The sequence below is a fragment of the Cetorhinus maximus genome, chromosome 8 (assembly GCF_964194155.1).
Source record: "Cetorhinus maximus chromosome 8, sCetMax3.hap1.1, whole genome shotgun sequence".
Taxonomy (NCBI): domain Eukaryota; kingdom Metazoa; phylum Chordata; class Chondrichthyes; order Lamniformes; family Cetorhinidae; genus Cetorhinus; species Cetorhinus maximus.
The window spans coordinates 13,770,492-13,787,054 of record NC_135886.1 but is presented as its reverse complement, the minus strand read 5'-3'; the positions used below and the strand labels follow the sequence as shown (position 1 = coordinate 13,787,054).

Below are 16,563 nucleotides of genomic sequence, written 5' to 3'. Positions count from 1 at the left end.
AGCAGCAATGCCTGCTCACTGAAACTCAGTGTGGGTTCCACCAGGGCAACTCAAGTCCTGAATTCATTACAGCCTTAGTCTAAACATGGACAAAAGAGCTGAACTCCAGAAGTGAGCTGAGAGTGTCTGCCCTTGACATCAAGGCAGCATTTGACCAAGTCTGGCATCAAGGAGCCCGAGCTAAACTGCTGTTGATGGGAATTGGGAGGAAAACACTCCGCTGGTTGAAGCCATAGTGAGCACAAAGGAAGATGGTTGCGGTTGTTGGAAGTCAATCAACTCAGGCCTAGGACATCGCTGCAGGAGTTCCTCAGGGTAGTGTCCTAGGCTCAACCATCTTCAGCTGCTTCACCAAAGACCTTCCCTCCATCTTAAGGTCAGAAGTGAGGATGTTCACTGATGATTGCACAATGTTCAGCACCATTCGCAATCCCACAGATACTGAAGCAGTCCATGCCAATATGCAGCAAGACCCAGACAACATTCAGGCTTAGGCTGTTATTAGGCTGTTAAGTGACAAATAACATTCTCACCACACAAGTGCCAAGCAATGACCATCACCAACAAGAGAGAATCCAACCATTTTCCCATGACACTCAAAGGCATTACCATCGCCGAATCCCCTGCTATCAACATCCTGGGGGGTTACCATTGATCAGAAACTAAACTGGACAAGCCATATAAATACTGTGACTACAAGAGCATCTCAGAAGTTGGAGATTCTGTGGAGAGTAACTCACCTCCTGACTCCCCGAAGTCTGTCTGCCATCTACAATGCAAAGTCAGGAGTGTGATGGAATACTCTCCACTCGCCTGGATGAGTGCAACTCCAACAACACAATAAGCTTGACACCATCCAGGACAAAGCAAACAGCTTGCTTTGCACCCCATCCACCACCTTAAACATCCACTCCCTCCACCAGTGACTCTCAGTGGCAGCAGTGTGCACCATCTACATGATTCAATGCAGCAACTCACCAAGGCTCTTTCAACAGCACCTTCCAAACCCGTGACCTCTACCATATAGAAGGACACGAGTAGCAGACGCATGGGAACACCATCACCTGCAAGTTCCCCTCCAGGCCACACACCATTCTGGGTTGGAACTACATCACTGTTCCTTCATTGCCGCTGGGTCAAAATCCTGGAACTCCCTTCCCAACAGCACTGTGGGTATACCTACACCACATGGACTGCCTTGGTTCAAGGCGGCAGCTCACCATCACCTCATGGGCAGTTAGGGATGGGAAATAAATGCTAGCCTAGCCTGGGATGCTTACATGCCATGAAAGAGTTTTAAAAAATCTCTTGGTTACATTATAGCTTCTCCTAAACTGAAATTTCAGTAATTTTAGTCCATTTTTCATTCCTTTGTAGTTTGCTCGATAGATAATTTCCTGATCTTAAGTTGAATCATGTTGTCACCTGTCCCTCCTACATAACGGGGGTTTTAACTGCTCACACAAGAACAAAACAGAGATGCAACTGACTCCAAGTCATGTCTGTAGTGCGTTGGATCAGGAAGCAATCCCGCCCTATTCTGCCTCTGGGGTTTCATTTCCATTAGGAATTTCTAATTTAGGTTAGATTGATCTAACTCAACCATAATTACTCAAACTTTTATCCATTCATAACTTGTCGTCAGTATGCAACCCAGAGAATCAGCCCTGTACCTACTTTGCTCAATCAAACTATTTCACGTGGTGTTTGCCCTCAGTTCACCTTCTTGAATTTCGAAATTACCCTGAACATACCCAGCTACTTCTCCTCATTTTCAGCTTGGCTCAACTGACATTACTCATCTCGGGGCAGGATGGTCTTTGGGTTGGAGACTATAACCAACATTAGCATTGCTCCTGAAGACGTGCAACTAAAGTCCCATCTTTTTAGCAGCCCAGGCAGATGCTAAAGATCCCATGGCAGTGTACTTAAAGAACAAGGAGTGGTCCTGGCGTACCAGCCAACATTTCACTCAAAACACAGACAAAAATAAATTGACTGCTCATTCATCTCATTGCAGTTTACTGGCATTGAACACTTATATTTGCTTTTATCCTGTCACTATAAAATTAATTGCTTCAAGTACTCTAAAACCTTTCAGCAAGAAGTGCTAAGTATACAATCTTTCTCATTACTTCATTCTTGCTGAATCTCCTGTAGCCCAACATACTGAATTTGGTCCTGCCTGCTGTGATGATAGTGTTCCTGTAATCTCTATAACAAGGCCATGAAGATTTATGCTGCTCTATAGTTATCCATGTTATATCAGAGCGTGCACTCTCACCTGACTCAGAAGGCTGTGGGTTCAAGTCCCACTCTGGGACTTCGGTGCATCATCTAGACCGAGTCCTTATCACAGTGCTGAGGGAGTGCTGCACTGTCAGAGGCGCCATCCTTTTCAAGAGATATTAAACAGAGGCCTTGTCTGCCTGTTCAAGGTAATGTAAAAGATCCCATGGCACTATCTGAAGAGCAAGGGAGTTCTTCCCGGTGTCCCGGCCACCATCTATCCCTCTACCAACATCACAAAATTAACTGGCCATTTATCCTGTTGCCGTTTATGGAAGCATGCTTTGTGCCAAGTGGCTGCTATGCCTACCTACATGAGTGACTATGCCCCAACAGTAGCTGCCTGTGAAACACTTTGGAATATCTTAGACGCAGGAGGAGGCCATTCAGCTCCAAGCCTATTCTGCCATTCTATATGATTATGGCTAATAAACCTCAACTTAAATTACTTGCCTTCTCCCTACATTCCTCGATAAATTTACCCGACAAAAATATATTGAGCTCAGTCTTGAAAATTCAACTGAACTAACATGTCACAAGATAGCGAAAGGCTATATAAACACAACTTCTTTCAACTCCTTCTGGTGTATTACTGATTTCTTATACTGTATACTCTCCGTTCATTTACAATGACTTGGATTTACTTCTTGCGATTTTCACTCCTTCCTCCTGACCTCTAAACTTCCTCCCTCTCATCTAAATATAAAGTTTCAAGCAATGGCTAATTCTCCAGTATGAATGCCATCAGAACAAGAAACTGCGTTCAATACTCACTATAAATAGCTCACTTAAAATTACATTTTCTTACCATTGCAACAGTGACTGCACTGCAGAAGTACTTAATTGCAAAGCACTTTGGGATGACCTAATGTTGTGAAAATTGCTATATGAACGCAAGTATTCCTCTTCGCAAAAAAAAAAATTAAAAAGATATGCACGGGCCTTCCAATGTCTAAAGTAGCAAATTCAGACCAGGAAATCTATGGGTTCGATACCCCCACTCTGTGCCCAGGTAGCTCTGCCCTCCCAAATGCAGCAGCACCACCACCACCGCACTCCAGCCCCACCCCTGACAACCTGAAAGGGGCGGTGGTGCAGGTGGTGCTGTCAAGATTCCAAAGTGCAGCCAAGCGTGACCATGTGGACATCAAGGTAAGAACAGAATCAAGGATGGACTCATCTGTGAAGCCTCTAGAGCTGAATAGGCTGCCGACACTCACCGTATAGGCTCATAGATGTAGACTGGCCACTTGGGCGAGGTAGTGGAGGGCAACCGGTGCCCGTGGAACCTTGCCCCAGCAAGGAGTCAGCGCCTTCAGGAAAGGAAGAGAGAAAACTGGTGGAAAAGGGAAGAAAATAGATCCGAGGGAGCAGCTTCAGGCTGTGATATAATCTCAGGGTTCACCCGCAGGTCATTAGCTGCTTAAACTTTACCCTCGTGACTTGGAGCATGCTTTAAGATGTCTCAGTGAAATTTCACCGTGTAAACGTTTCACGTATCCATGAGTCTTGACATGGCGCCTTGTGCCAATCGCACAACTGTCTCATTCAGCAGCAAAGCGGCCGCTGGCGGAAGGTCAGAATGTTATTACAATACAACCTCTGACCAAGTCATGGGTTATTTTTTGTTTACTTTGGGAGCCAATATAAAATGAGAAGAGACAAGGCAGGTGTCCCAGGACATCCAGGATCCTCTAGTCTAGGCCTTCACTCTGCTGGTTTGGGATGTTGTTGGAACCCCTCAATCAAATGACAGCCGCTGATGCTCTCAGGCAATATCAGACTCTCCATGCAACAAAGGTTCTGTTTGTTAACTTGAGTAGAGGTCTACACAAGAGGGGGTTTTGCAGTCTGGCAGCTGCAGATAAACTTGCAAACAGCCTGCGTGAAACAAACAAAACGTTTCGGGAAGGAGACAAATGGAGATCAATGGACGCACAGGATATCTAGTTAGCATCTGTCAAAAGAAGCACTCATCGCCATAAGCTCATGACAAGGTGATTCTTTGCTGGGTGTCGGCATTGACAGGGGCACAAAGCCCCATCTAGTAAGAGGTGGCCCATTCCCATGCCCTAAACAGAGAACAGTCAGCTCCTCCAAACCACACAGGCACTCCTCATTCGCTTCGCCCCACAGAGAAGCGCTAACCCTTTCATCTCTTCCACTTTAGAGCATGGAGCTCACTTTGATGCACCTAGCTGTCTGATTATAGCCTGGGAATCTTTATCAATGGCTTCTCTTCCTATCCTGGTACTATTAACAGCATGGAAAAAGTCCATTTGGACCAACTGATCTACACTGGGGTTTATGCTCCACCTGAGCCTCCTCGACAATAAAAGGTAGTATGTAAATGAGAGGAGTTGTTGGGCACTAATAATGGAACAGTGCTACCTGTCATCAGGATTTATGAAGCAAAGTGCAATAAATAATCTGCACAGTCTGAAGTCTGACGTAAAGCAAGAGGCTAATAGGATAGAGCTTCCAATTGTCTTACGCTTCAGTTGATCACCTTGCCACTGCGCTACATTTAGAACTTCAGGGTTAAGAGAATGTTTTTGATCTAAAATCTAACTTCTCCGTACAGGTGTCTATGCCAGCCACACATCTTTGAACAGCGTGGGCTACAATCATTGTGTTGCTCTTCCAATGAAGAGTCACACACCAGTGATAATGCATCTCATCCCTCGCTACAGAGGCTGATTGGCCTACTGTGTACGTTCAGCATTCTCAGTTATGTCAGATTTACAGAATTCAGTTTTTTCAGTTTCCTGTTACATGGAGAGGTTTCTGTGTAAAGATCTGTAAATGCACACTAACAGCTGCAGCAGGTTACCAAAGCAGGCTACACACACAACATAGAACATAGAAACATAGACCATTATTCACACAAGCACTTGCAGCCCACACCTTCCCTCATCCCAAACCAAAAACACAAACAGGTTACACCATTTTGGCTGGTCTGAAAAGGTGAGTGAGGGGGTGAGTTGGGCTGCCACAGATGTCTCTTTATCCTAATACAGTGCAGAGTGAGGGTGTTTCAGAATGCCAAACGGCATCGAACTGTGCACCAACTAAATGGAAACACATCAGCATATTTGGCTGAAAATACCTGCATCAAAAGAGCAAATTGTGACACTGCTACTTACCCCCTTCACCACACTCTTCCGGGGGTTTCGCTTTCTTGGCGAGTCGTGGGTCCAGCCATGTAGTTGTCTTAGTGTTGTGACTGTGAAAGGGAAGAAAGATTACTAAGATATAAAAGGTTTCAAAGTACTGCAGGGTGTATGTGGGTTGGTGGGAGAGGAATGAAACAGGGGGCAGGATTGGGGAAAGAGGGGGTAAGATTACAGCAAAATACAATAGTAGCATAGCACTGGGGGGTTGGGGAGGGACCAGGGGTACAGAGATGGATAATTCTGCAACAAGCCAAGTCTAATGACCAAAGATGGGTCAAGTCTCAACATCTGTCCACACTAGAGCTCAGACAGGCTGTGCATCTTTGGCACATTTTCAATGATCGTCAAGAACGAGTCAGGTTTTCACTCCACTCCTGACTGCCCTCGGTACATTGGGTGTAACTGAGCTTGGGGGCTTGCTGTGCACAAACTGGCTGCCACGTCTCCTACAACAGTCACTACACTTCAGAAGTAATGACCTGTTAGAATTTTGGGATACCCTGAGGCAGTGAAAGCCAGTATATAAAGCCAAACTCTTTCCTGTCTTTCTGAAAGCATTTGTCGAGTGCTACAAGCAGACATATTTAAGTAAAACCTCATGAAATGGAATCGTGTTCACTATGAATATCGGAGCCCATCACATGTCTCTGTCCAAATTCCCTCCACCTCTCTCGCCTTCTTTAAGACGCACTTAAAACCCACCTCTTTGGTCACCTGTCCTCATACCTAATTACTTTTTTCTGATAAGACTCCTGTGAAATGACTTGAATGCTTTTCTACGTTAAATGTGCTATATAAATGCAAGTTGTTTTTGCTGAATGCTAGAAAAAGACAAGACAATCAGCCTTTTGGTTTTATAAACAACCCTACCCGATTGGTGATGGATACTCACTCGATGAAGTAAATCATTCCGCTGTCAGTGTAGGCCATCTCCCAATTGTTTGGCAACGGCTCAACCAAGTCTTCCCTGGTAACCGGATCCAAGTACCTGAATTCTGTAACCCCATCAGTGTGGCTGGGCCCTGGCCCTGCAGAATGAATAAAACCCTCTATTACACTATTTAGATTGGTAAGTGAAAGCCACACAGGACAGCTTGTACAAATCTGAGTGTTTCTATTTGACCTTGACAGATTTTTGTTAACCTAGTATAAAATATCACCTAGTCGGAAAATATAAGTGTGTTCTCGCTACTATTTGTAAATACACACAATGAAATACATGGGTGTGTAGCTAGGACAATATAAAACAAAAAGCATGAGGGGCAGCCTTGTACAAGATCCTAGATACAGCCCATTTGAAAACTGCATTCAATTCTGGCTTCCTGATATGTTGACTGCAGCTACTTCAACTAATTGCTTTTCTCACCTTGTTTTGTTCCTAAAGGGAACCCTGACAGCAAGATGAGCATCAGCACAATTTCTCCTAGTGATGGATTACTACACAACATCCCAAACATGGGTGCAAGCAGAGCAAAAGGTACAGACTGAGCGGAGTCAAAACTCCAGGTAATGTGACAGCATGCCTGTGATTCCATTCTCCTTCACCTGGGTAACCGGTCCCGTTGGCAGTGGGTCTTTCGTCATCTTCCTCGTCATCTGGGACCACGGTGTCGGCTCGCTGCATCATGCTCACAGATGTTGTTCGCTTCCTTTGTGCCTCATCTGAGCCATCGTCCAGAACGACCTGATCCACTACATCCTGCTGAAAGGGGCCAGGCTCTGCTGGAGGCTTCGGCGTTCCATAGAAATTACCTGTCAAATATCAGGAGGGGCACAAAGAGCAAGTGAGCTTCTCAATCCTATTCTACTTTTTACATTTCACTTTTTTGATTGCTATTCAATAAAAAAAATAGGAATAGTTCAATTACACGCTGCCCACATATTAAAAATTTCTTAAAGCTAAAGTTTCCCTTTAGCTCAGCAGTCAGGCTGCCCAGTGTGATCCTGGGTCTGTGCAGAATTCAATCTCAGCCCTGGGCACAAGTAAAAGGTGCTACTAAAGTTCAAAATCAATCAGGGCTTACACTGCAGACAGTAATTCTAAGCCTTACTGGAAGTACCTGCATGGACAATGGAAGGAGCTCAGCTAAGACAGTCAAATACTTGTCAAATAGACAAATGGCCACCTGAGGGTGAGGTGAAGGAAGCTGCGCTATGGAACTGCCCCACAGAGGGAGCAGACATGTTCAGAAGAAAACTGAAAAGGTCCTGGAATATATAGAGTGTTTACATCGTACATTACATTTTTTATACAGAAAAGTGTTTCCACTTTAAAAACTAGGATCTATAAATAGAAGGTAGTCACTAATAAATCCAATAGGGAATTCTGGAGAAATCTCTACCCAGAGAGTGGCGAGAATATGGGACTCTCTACCACAAGGAGTGGTGAGGCGGATAGCATAACTACAGTTAAGAAGCTAGATAAGTACATGAGGGACAAAGGAATAGATGAGGAAGGGTGGGAAGAGGCTTGTGTGAAGCAGGAACATCAGAGGCCAGTTGGAGCATACGGCACGTTTCTGCTCTGTAAATTCTACAATTGTAATACAAACCTTGGAATTAGTAAACCTGAGCAAAATGGTTAATGGTTACAGTAACATCTTAATCATCATACACTACAGGGACATTAATGTTAGTCCATCTCCTGTGACATTGCAAGTGCAGTCAGTATTCGGGTAAAATGAGGTCAGAGGACAAGGGGTAACTGGACGAGAAAACAGCAACATAATTGAGTTCCTATTTTCACGTCATCTATTCTGACCTTATTTTTCCTATGGCCATTAGAATTTCCTATGTCCACATTTACAATGGAAGCTGGCTAAGGTGCAAGTTTCACTGTGTGGTCGTGAAGAAATGCAAGGTGCTTCATATGAGAACAAAAAAAATCCAAGGAGGAACTATTACAGCCTTTGTTAAACTCCTGACAGCCAGTTGGTGAAAGAGACCAGAAGTCAATCTGCACCTTTAGATTTTATTTAGATTTTTTTGCAAAGTCATGCTTTATATCGAACATGACTATATGTATTTACTGGCAGAGATTTTTTTTTACAAATTAACCCAGTGGCTGCTAACTCCGGAAGAAAAGATACACTAACTGCCAACATCTTTAAGCCACCTCGACACCAAATCCTGAGGGGCCACCAAGCCAGCTTGGAACCATCCAAGTCATCAATCTGCAAGAACCCTATATCTTTAACTTCCATCAGGCTCTAGAAAGCTTGTTTAATCTATCCTCCCACTCTTACACATTGGGGTGTGTGTGTGTGTCAACTTCGAGTATGTGTATGTGCGTTAAAATTGGAGCTTTTTGATAATCTTACTTAGACTGGGTTAAGTATAATAAATGTAATTATTTTTAAACAACTCAAGTAAACCTGCCTTTGTGTGTGTTTTTTTTAACAGTCACAGCACTTAAACAGTTAAACACACCAAATTGGCAAGCATATCCTTTTAAAAAATCCTGTTGGGATCAAACAAAGAGGGGAACCATACTACCTTTCCTCACCTGACTAACAATTTACTCACAAAGTGAGACATGATAAATGTATAGTTCCTAACCCTACAACTTACCACCAGTGTCAATAAGTGTCTCTTTATATGTGCACAAGTTATTATTCAATGATGCCCTCCGCCTGTTACACTTAATTTATACAATTAATAACTTGCATTTAAAATGTCCCAAAATGCTTCGCAGAAGTTTTACCAAACAAAATTTAACACCGAGCCACATAATTTTTTTTATTCGTTCATGAGATGTGGGCATCGCTGACCAGGCCAGCATTTACTGCCCATCCCTAGTTGCCCCCCTAGTTCAGAGGGCATAGGGCTTTTAAGAGTCAACCACATTCCTGCAGGTCTGGAGTCACATGTAGGCCAGACCAGGTAAGGACAGCAGATTTCCTTCCCTAAAGGACATTAGTGAACCAGACGGGTTGTTACGATAATTGGCAACGGTTTCATGGTCATCATCAGACTATGTTTAATTCCAGATTTTTATTGAATTCAAATTTCACCATCTGCTGTGGTGAGGTCCAAACCCAGGTCCCCACAGCATTACCCTGGGTCTACGGAACACTAGTCCAGTGACGATACCACTATGCCACCAGCTCCCCCAAGGAGGTATTAGGACAGCTGACCAAATGCTTGGTCAAAGAAGTAACTTTTAAGAGATGATGACAAAGGTGGAGATGTTTGGAGAGAGAATTCCGGTGCTTAGGGTCTAGGATAGCAACTGAAGGCATGGCTACCTGGGGCTGTCTTATGAGGAAGTTCTAATGCATGTTGGGCCTATATTCATTGGTGTTTTGAAGAATGAGAGGTGACCTTATTGAAACTTAAAAGATTCTGAGGGGGCTTGACAGGGTGGATGCTGAGAGGATGTTTCCTCTCATAAGGGAATCTAGAACTTGAGGAACAGTTTAAAAGTAAGGGGTCTCCCAATTAAGACAGCAGAGAAGTTAATTCTCTGAGGATCATTAGTCTTTGGAATTCTCTTCCACAGGGAGTACTGGAGACTGGGTCATTGAATATAATCAAGGCTGAGTTGGATAGATTTTTGACCTACAAGAGAGTCAAGGGTTATGGGGGAGGGGCAGGCAGGAAAATGGAGTTAATGCCACAATCAGATCAGGCATGATCTTACTGATTGGCAGAGGAGGCTTGAGGGGCCAAAAGGCCCACACTTGCTCCTATTTCTTATAATCTTATGAGAACCAATGTACATCAGTGGGCACAGGAGTCATGGGTGAATGGGACTTCATGTGAGTTAGCACGCAGGTAGTAGAGCTTTGGATGACCTCAAGTCTACAGAGGATTGAACTTGGGGAGGCCAGCAGGACTGCATTGGAATAGTCAAGATTAGAGGTAACAGAGGTATGGATATGGGCTTATGTGGAAGATAAGCTGAGGCAGGGGTATAGTTCAATGTTATGGAGGTGGAACTAGGCACTTAATATCTGAGGGTTGGAAGAAATTATGGATACAGAGGGGAGATTGCTTAAAATGGAGAGAGAATAATGCGCATGAAAAATGAAAGATGAGGCCCTGATTGACAAATTGGAACTATCGCAACAATGCTCAGTGGCAAAAGTCATCTGATGTTGAGATGTATTGGAAGGTCAGTACTGTGCTGAAATAGTGAGTTAATCTTCCCACTTTATAAATATTGGCGTGACAGGGCCTAAATTATTATATACAGTTCTGGTCACCTTAGTACAGAGAGGATACTGAGTTACTGAGAGGGTACAGAAGAGAACAACTGGAATGATTGAGGGATTTGATGAGGAGTAATTATGTTGAGAGGTGATATTATTACCTTTATTTAAGATTCTAAAGGGACTAGACAATATTGACCACCACAAGCTGTTTCACCTTGTCCAGAACACTAAAACCAGAGGAAATGGACTCAGCTGGGATCAAGCGGAAAAAAAAACAAAAGATTAACCATCTTACTAATGGATAGTGCAATCTCCATCTCGTGCACCAGGGAAACTTGGGTACAAGGCAGAATTCTGTGTTATCCCAGGCAGGCTAACAGTCAGGTGGAAATCATTCTCTCATCCCAACATTTTTATTACCATAGTTGATGGCATATAAGCTTCAAAAAAATCCTTCGCCGATTATAAAATGTGATCGGTCGTTGTCAGTCACTATGCACCGTCAGCTCTGTGTGGGTGTCTTAAACCCCTGCGCATCTTCTTGGCAACACGGCCTGCATCACCCACCTGATCCTATGCACTGAGTTATAAGGAGAGTATAACTCTAAACATGAATGTCTGAGCTGAAAAATTGAAGCCAACTCTTAATGTGAGTATAGTCTTAAAAATAGACCTAAACATGCATTTTGGCACCAGAAAAATTAGGTAGTCTTATCCCTGGGTCAACTTATACATCACAGTCTATGATAAATTTTTGTAATGTAGTTTGTTTTTAAACATATTAATCTCATTTGTGTATTAAAATATTGCTGACATTGTGTAAACGGGACACTGCACCAATTATCCTGACTTACACCTGGTGTAGCTCACACATCAGCCGTGCTCGCTGACCTACATCGGCTCCTGGTCCTGCAACGACTCAATTTTAAAAAACACATCCTCATTTTCAAACTCTCCATGGCCTCACCCCCTCCCTCGATCTCTCCAACCTCCTCCAGCCCCGCAACCCTCCAAAATCTCGGCCCTCCTCCAATTCTGGTCTCTTGTGTATTCCTAATTTTAAATCAGCCCACTATAAGAGCCCTGAAATTCTCTCCCTAAACGGCTCTGCCTTTCTCTAAGATACTTGTAAAAACCTACCTCTTTGACTAAGCTTTTAGTCATATCTGAATAGCTCTTTCTATGGCTTGCTGTCAAATTTTGTCTGATAATGCTCCTGTGACACACCTTGGGTTGACTGAATGATAAAAAGTGTTATATAAATGCAAGTTGCTTTTAGTAACTTCAAAAAGTTCTGGACAAGCTGCGCAGAAACGACCCTCGGAGTTCATCTGTCATTGTGAGCACCCATTTACCTGAGGGCTTTCCCGAGGACAGCAGCTCTGTAATAGGAGGTGAGTGAAGTGAGAGAAGGATTTGATAACTCACCATCAAAAGTTCCGCTCTCCAGAAGTGCTCCACTCTCCTCAAGTGTTTTAAATTCCTCCAGGGAAATGAAGTTATAGTCAACCCCTGGCACTTCACCTTCCCGGGGTGGCCTTGTAGTGCCTGAAACATACGAGCATATGAAATAAGAGCAGTAAACCATTCGACCCATCAAGCCTGCTCCGCCATTCAATAAGATTATGGCTGATCTGTTTGTATTACTAATTCCATATTTCCATCCACCCCTGATAACCTTTGATTCCCCTGCCTAACAAGAATCTATCTACCTCTGTCTTAAAGATATTCAATGACCCCGCCTCCATCGCTTTCTGAGGCGGGAATGTTCCAAAGTCACACAATCCTTAGAAAAAATTTCTCCTCATCCGTGTCCTAAAATGGCACCCCCAAATTTTAAAACAGTGCCCCCTAGTTCTGTACTCACCCACAAGAGGAAACATTATTTCCGTGTCCACCTTGTCAAGGCTGTTCAGGATTTTATATACTTCAATCAAGCCACCCCTCACTCTTCTAAATTCCAGTGGAAACAAGCCCAGTCCGTCTAACCCTTCCTCATAAGACAACCCACTCATTCCAGGTATCAATTCAGTAAACCTCCTCTGAACTGCCTGTAATGCATTAACATCCTTTGTTAAATAAGGAGACCAAAACTGCACACAGTATCCAAGATGTGGTCTCACCAATGCTCTGTATAACTGACGCATACCATCCTTACTTTTATGTTCAATTCCTCTCGTAATGAAGGATAGCATTCCATTAGTCTTAATTTCTTGGCATACCTGCACACCAACTTTTCGTGACTCATGCACGAGAACACCGAGGTCCCTCGGAATTCTGCAGCCGTTCTCCATTTAAGTAATACTCTGCCTTTTTATTCTTCCTGCAAAAGTGAACAACTTCACATTTTCCCACATTGTAACCCATCTGCCAGATTTTTGCCCACTCACTCAACCTATCCATATCTGTCTGCAACCTCCTTATGTCCTCTTAACAACATACTTTCCTATCTATTTTTGTGTCATCTGAAAATTTAGCTACCATGCTTTCACTGCCTTCATGTAAGTCATTGATAGAAATTGTAAAAAGTTGAGGCCCTAGCACAGACCCCCTGGGGGACCGGCTCGTTACATCCTGCCAATCAGAAAAAGACCCATTTATGCATACTCTGCTTTCTGCCAGCCAACCAATCTTCTATCCATGCTAATACGTTACCCTCTACACCATGAGCTTTTATCTTCCGCAATAACTTTTGATGTGGCACCTTAGCGAATGCCTTATGGAAATCCAAGTACAGCACATCTACAGGCTCCCCTTTATCCACGGCACAAGTTACTCCTTCAAAGAGCTCAATAAATTGGTTAAGCATGACTTCCCTTTCACAAAACCATGCTGACTCTTCCCAATTACCTTGAGTTTCTCTAAGTGCCCAGCTATAACCTCCTTAATGATTGATTCTAACACCTTCCCCATGACAAACGTCAAGCTAACTGGCCTAGTTTCCTGTTTTTTGCCTCCCTCTTTTCTTGAATGGAGGAGTTATATTTGCTACTTTCCAGTTTGACAGAACCTTTCTAGAATCAAGTAATTTTTGGAAAATTATCAACCCATCTACGACCTCATTAGCCACCTCTTTTAAGACCCTAGGATGAAGTCCATCAGGACCCGGAGGCTTGTCAGCCCACAGCTCCATCAGTTTGCGCAGTAAGCTTCCCTCATGACTGTAATTTCACCAAGTTTCCCTCTCCTTTTCACCTCTTGATTTACAGCTATTACTGAAATGTTTTTTGTATCCTCTGCTGTGAAGACAAAAGCAAAATATTTGTCATTTCATCTGCCATTTCCTTATTATCTACCATTAACTCCCCATTGTCACTCTCTAGAGGGCCAACATTCACTTTACTTATTCTATTCCTTTTTAAATATCTGTAGAAACTCTTGCTATCCGTTTTTACATTTCTGGCCAACTTCCTCTCATACTCTAATTTCTTTCTCCTGATTAACCTTTTAGTCATTCTCTGCCTGCCTTTATAATCTGACCAATCATTTGGCCTGCCACTCATCTTTGCACAGTTATATGCTTTTCCCTTAAGTTTGATGCTTTCCTTAACTTCTTTAGTTAACCAGGGATGGTGGCTCCTCCCCTTAGAATATTTCTTTATAGAAGGAATATACCTATTCTGAAATATCCCCTTAAATGTCTGCCATTATTGATTTATCCTCTAGCCTAGTGTCGCAGTTCACTTCAGCTAGCTCAGCTCTCATGCCCACATAGTTGCCCTTATTTAAGTTTAAAATACTAGTCTTAGACCCACACTTTTCTCTTTCAAACTGGATGTAAAATTCAATTATACTGTGGTCGCTGCTACCTGGGGTGCCTTTACTCTGAGGTCATTAATTAATCCTGTCACATTACACAATACCAAGTCTAATATAACCTGCTCTCTGGTTGGTTCCAGAACGTGCTGCTCTTAAGAAACTAACTCAAAAGCATTCTATGAACTCTTCATCCAGGCTCCTATTGCCAATCTGATTTTTCCAGTTTATATATAGATTAAAACACCTATGATTATTGCCGTCCCTTTATCACAAGCACTCAATATTTCTTCTTGCATACTTTGTCCTACATTGTGGTTACTGTTAGGGGACCTGTAGACCACTCCCTCTAGTGAATTCTTTCCCCTACTATTCCTCATCTCCACCCAAACCAAACAAACGCAAACAACCAAAAAAAATTCAAGCAATGAAAGGGTTCAGGTTCACTTTTGTTGCGATTCACTAAGTGCTTGCCTATTTGCAGAGCAGAAAAATAGTTCGTGTTGAGGAAGTGTACACTCAAGATGATCACTAATAGAGTGAAAGAAAAATGTTTTCTCAGAGGATAAGAACAGAGATTAGAACATTTAAAATGGAATTGGATCAATATTTGAAAAGCAAAATAAAGACAGACTTGCATTTATATAGCACCTTTCATGGAATTACAGCCAATTAAACCCTTTTGACGTGTAGTCACTGTTATAATTGAGGAACACGTGGCAGCCAATTTGCGCGTAGCACGTTCCCTCAAAACAGCAAGGCGATAATGACATGATTTTTTACTCACATTCTCTTAGATAATATCACCACCTTCAACACCTCTTTGTTCTTTTGTCTGTGACATCTTTTGATTATTTCCACCTATCACTGCTTGCTTGTCCCTACAACCACCCCCGCACCCCCACCCTTAAACCAGCTTTTATTTCACCCCTCTCCTAATTTTACTCAGTTCTGTTGAAGGGTCATGAGGACTCGAAACGTCAACTTTATTCTTCTCCGCTGAAGCTGCCAGACCTGCTGAGTTTTTCCAGGTAATTCTGTTTTTGTTTTTTAGGCGTTGGTTGAAGAATAAATATTGGCAAGGACACTGGTAAGACTTCCACATGGGAAGGCAGTCAGGATCTCTGTTTAGCTCATCTGGAATACAGTACCAACAGTACTGAGCATCAGCCCAAATCTTGTGTTCAAGCTCCATGCCATGACTTGAGCACATGTCCTTCCAACTCAAGAGCCTGGAGTGCTACCCACAAAGCACTGGCTGTGACAGGATATGATGCATGAACAAGGAAATGTGATTGAAGCAGAGCGCCTCAGTTGTGCTCCAAGTTCTGCAACCAACTGTTGAGGTCCTGTTTTTGGGATTTGATCTGGTCATTTCTCTCCATTGGGATCAGCAGCTCGTCTGGCCTTCTCTAACCAGGAGTCAATTTAAAGCACCCATCAGGTGAGCAAGTTCCTGCAAGCATGTTGTCAGAGCAATCTGTTAGAGGAACAACTCTATTATCAGCACCTCCATCCTGTCCAATCCTTTATTCTTGCCATATCTCAATGAATAACACACTAACCTCAGGATGTTGTGGGTTCAAGTTCTACTCCAGAAACAAAATCTGGACTGAGACTCCAGTGCAATACTGAGGAAGTGATGTAGTATCAGGGGTGCCATCTTTGGGATGAGGGGGCTGCTCACTCAGGTCAATATAAAAGACCCCGCAGCATTATTTTGAAGAGGACCGTGGGAGGTTCTTCCTGGTGCCTGGCCAATATTCTTCTCAACTAACAGCTCTAAACAAATTATCTGGTCACTATCACGTTGCTGTTTGTGGGATTGTGCTGTGCCCAAATTGGCTGCCGCGTTTCCTGCATTACAGCAGTAAATAATCTTCAAAAATATTTCATTGGTTATAAAGTTATTTTTGAAAGATGCTATATAAGTTCATGGCTCTCTTTTATTTCTTTGATTCCTGAAGAGTTAACTGCCAGTAAGGAAGCTTTAACAGGCAACAGAGGCCCTTGAACAGTTCAGTAAATGCCCAACCCTTCCTGTGGGTACCTGCACTAGAACTAACATTGGGTCATTTGATCAGAGGAAACCATCAATGAAATCGATCCTACCCTGTCCAGAAATATCCTTCACGTACGTGTAATCTCCATCAGAGGTCCTTGGACTGTGGCAGAAACCCCCTGCC

General features: G+C 43.1%; 1 protein-coding gene across 5 annotated transcripts in view; it reads right to left on the bottom strand.

Moving 5' to 3' along the window:
* LOC144683444 (membrane-associated guanylate kinase, WW and PDZ domain-containing protein 3-like) overlaps window positions 1-16,563 on the bottom strand; it is a 105,791-nt gene that overhangs the window by 38,368 nt on the left and 50,860 nt on the right. For 4 of the 5 annotated variants that reach the window (XR_013577257.1, XM_078546463.1, XM_078546464.1 and 1 more), the window contains exons 3-7: window positions 12,050-12,169; window positions 7,011-7,217; window positions 6,358-6,493; window positions 5,436-5,515; window positions 3,510-3,602 (exon numbers count right to left, since the gene is read on the bottom strand). Coding sequence is in view for 4 of the 5 variants with exons in the window: in XM_078546463.1 (XP_078402589.1) it covers window positions 3,510-3,602; window positions 5,436-5,515; window positions 6,358-6,493; window positions 7,011-7,217; window positions 12,050-12,169 (636 nt within the window). In the remaining variant the exon portion in view is untranslated. The remainder of the gene's footprint in view (window positions 1-3,509; window positions 3,603-5,435; window positions 5,516-6,357; window positions 6,494-7,010; window positions 7,218-12,049; window positions 12,170-16,563) is intronic. The other variant, XM_078546465.1, reaches the window with a different exon arrangement.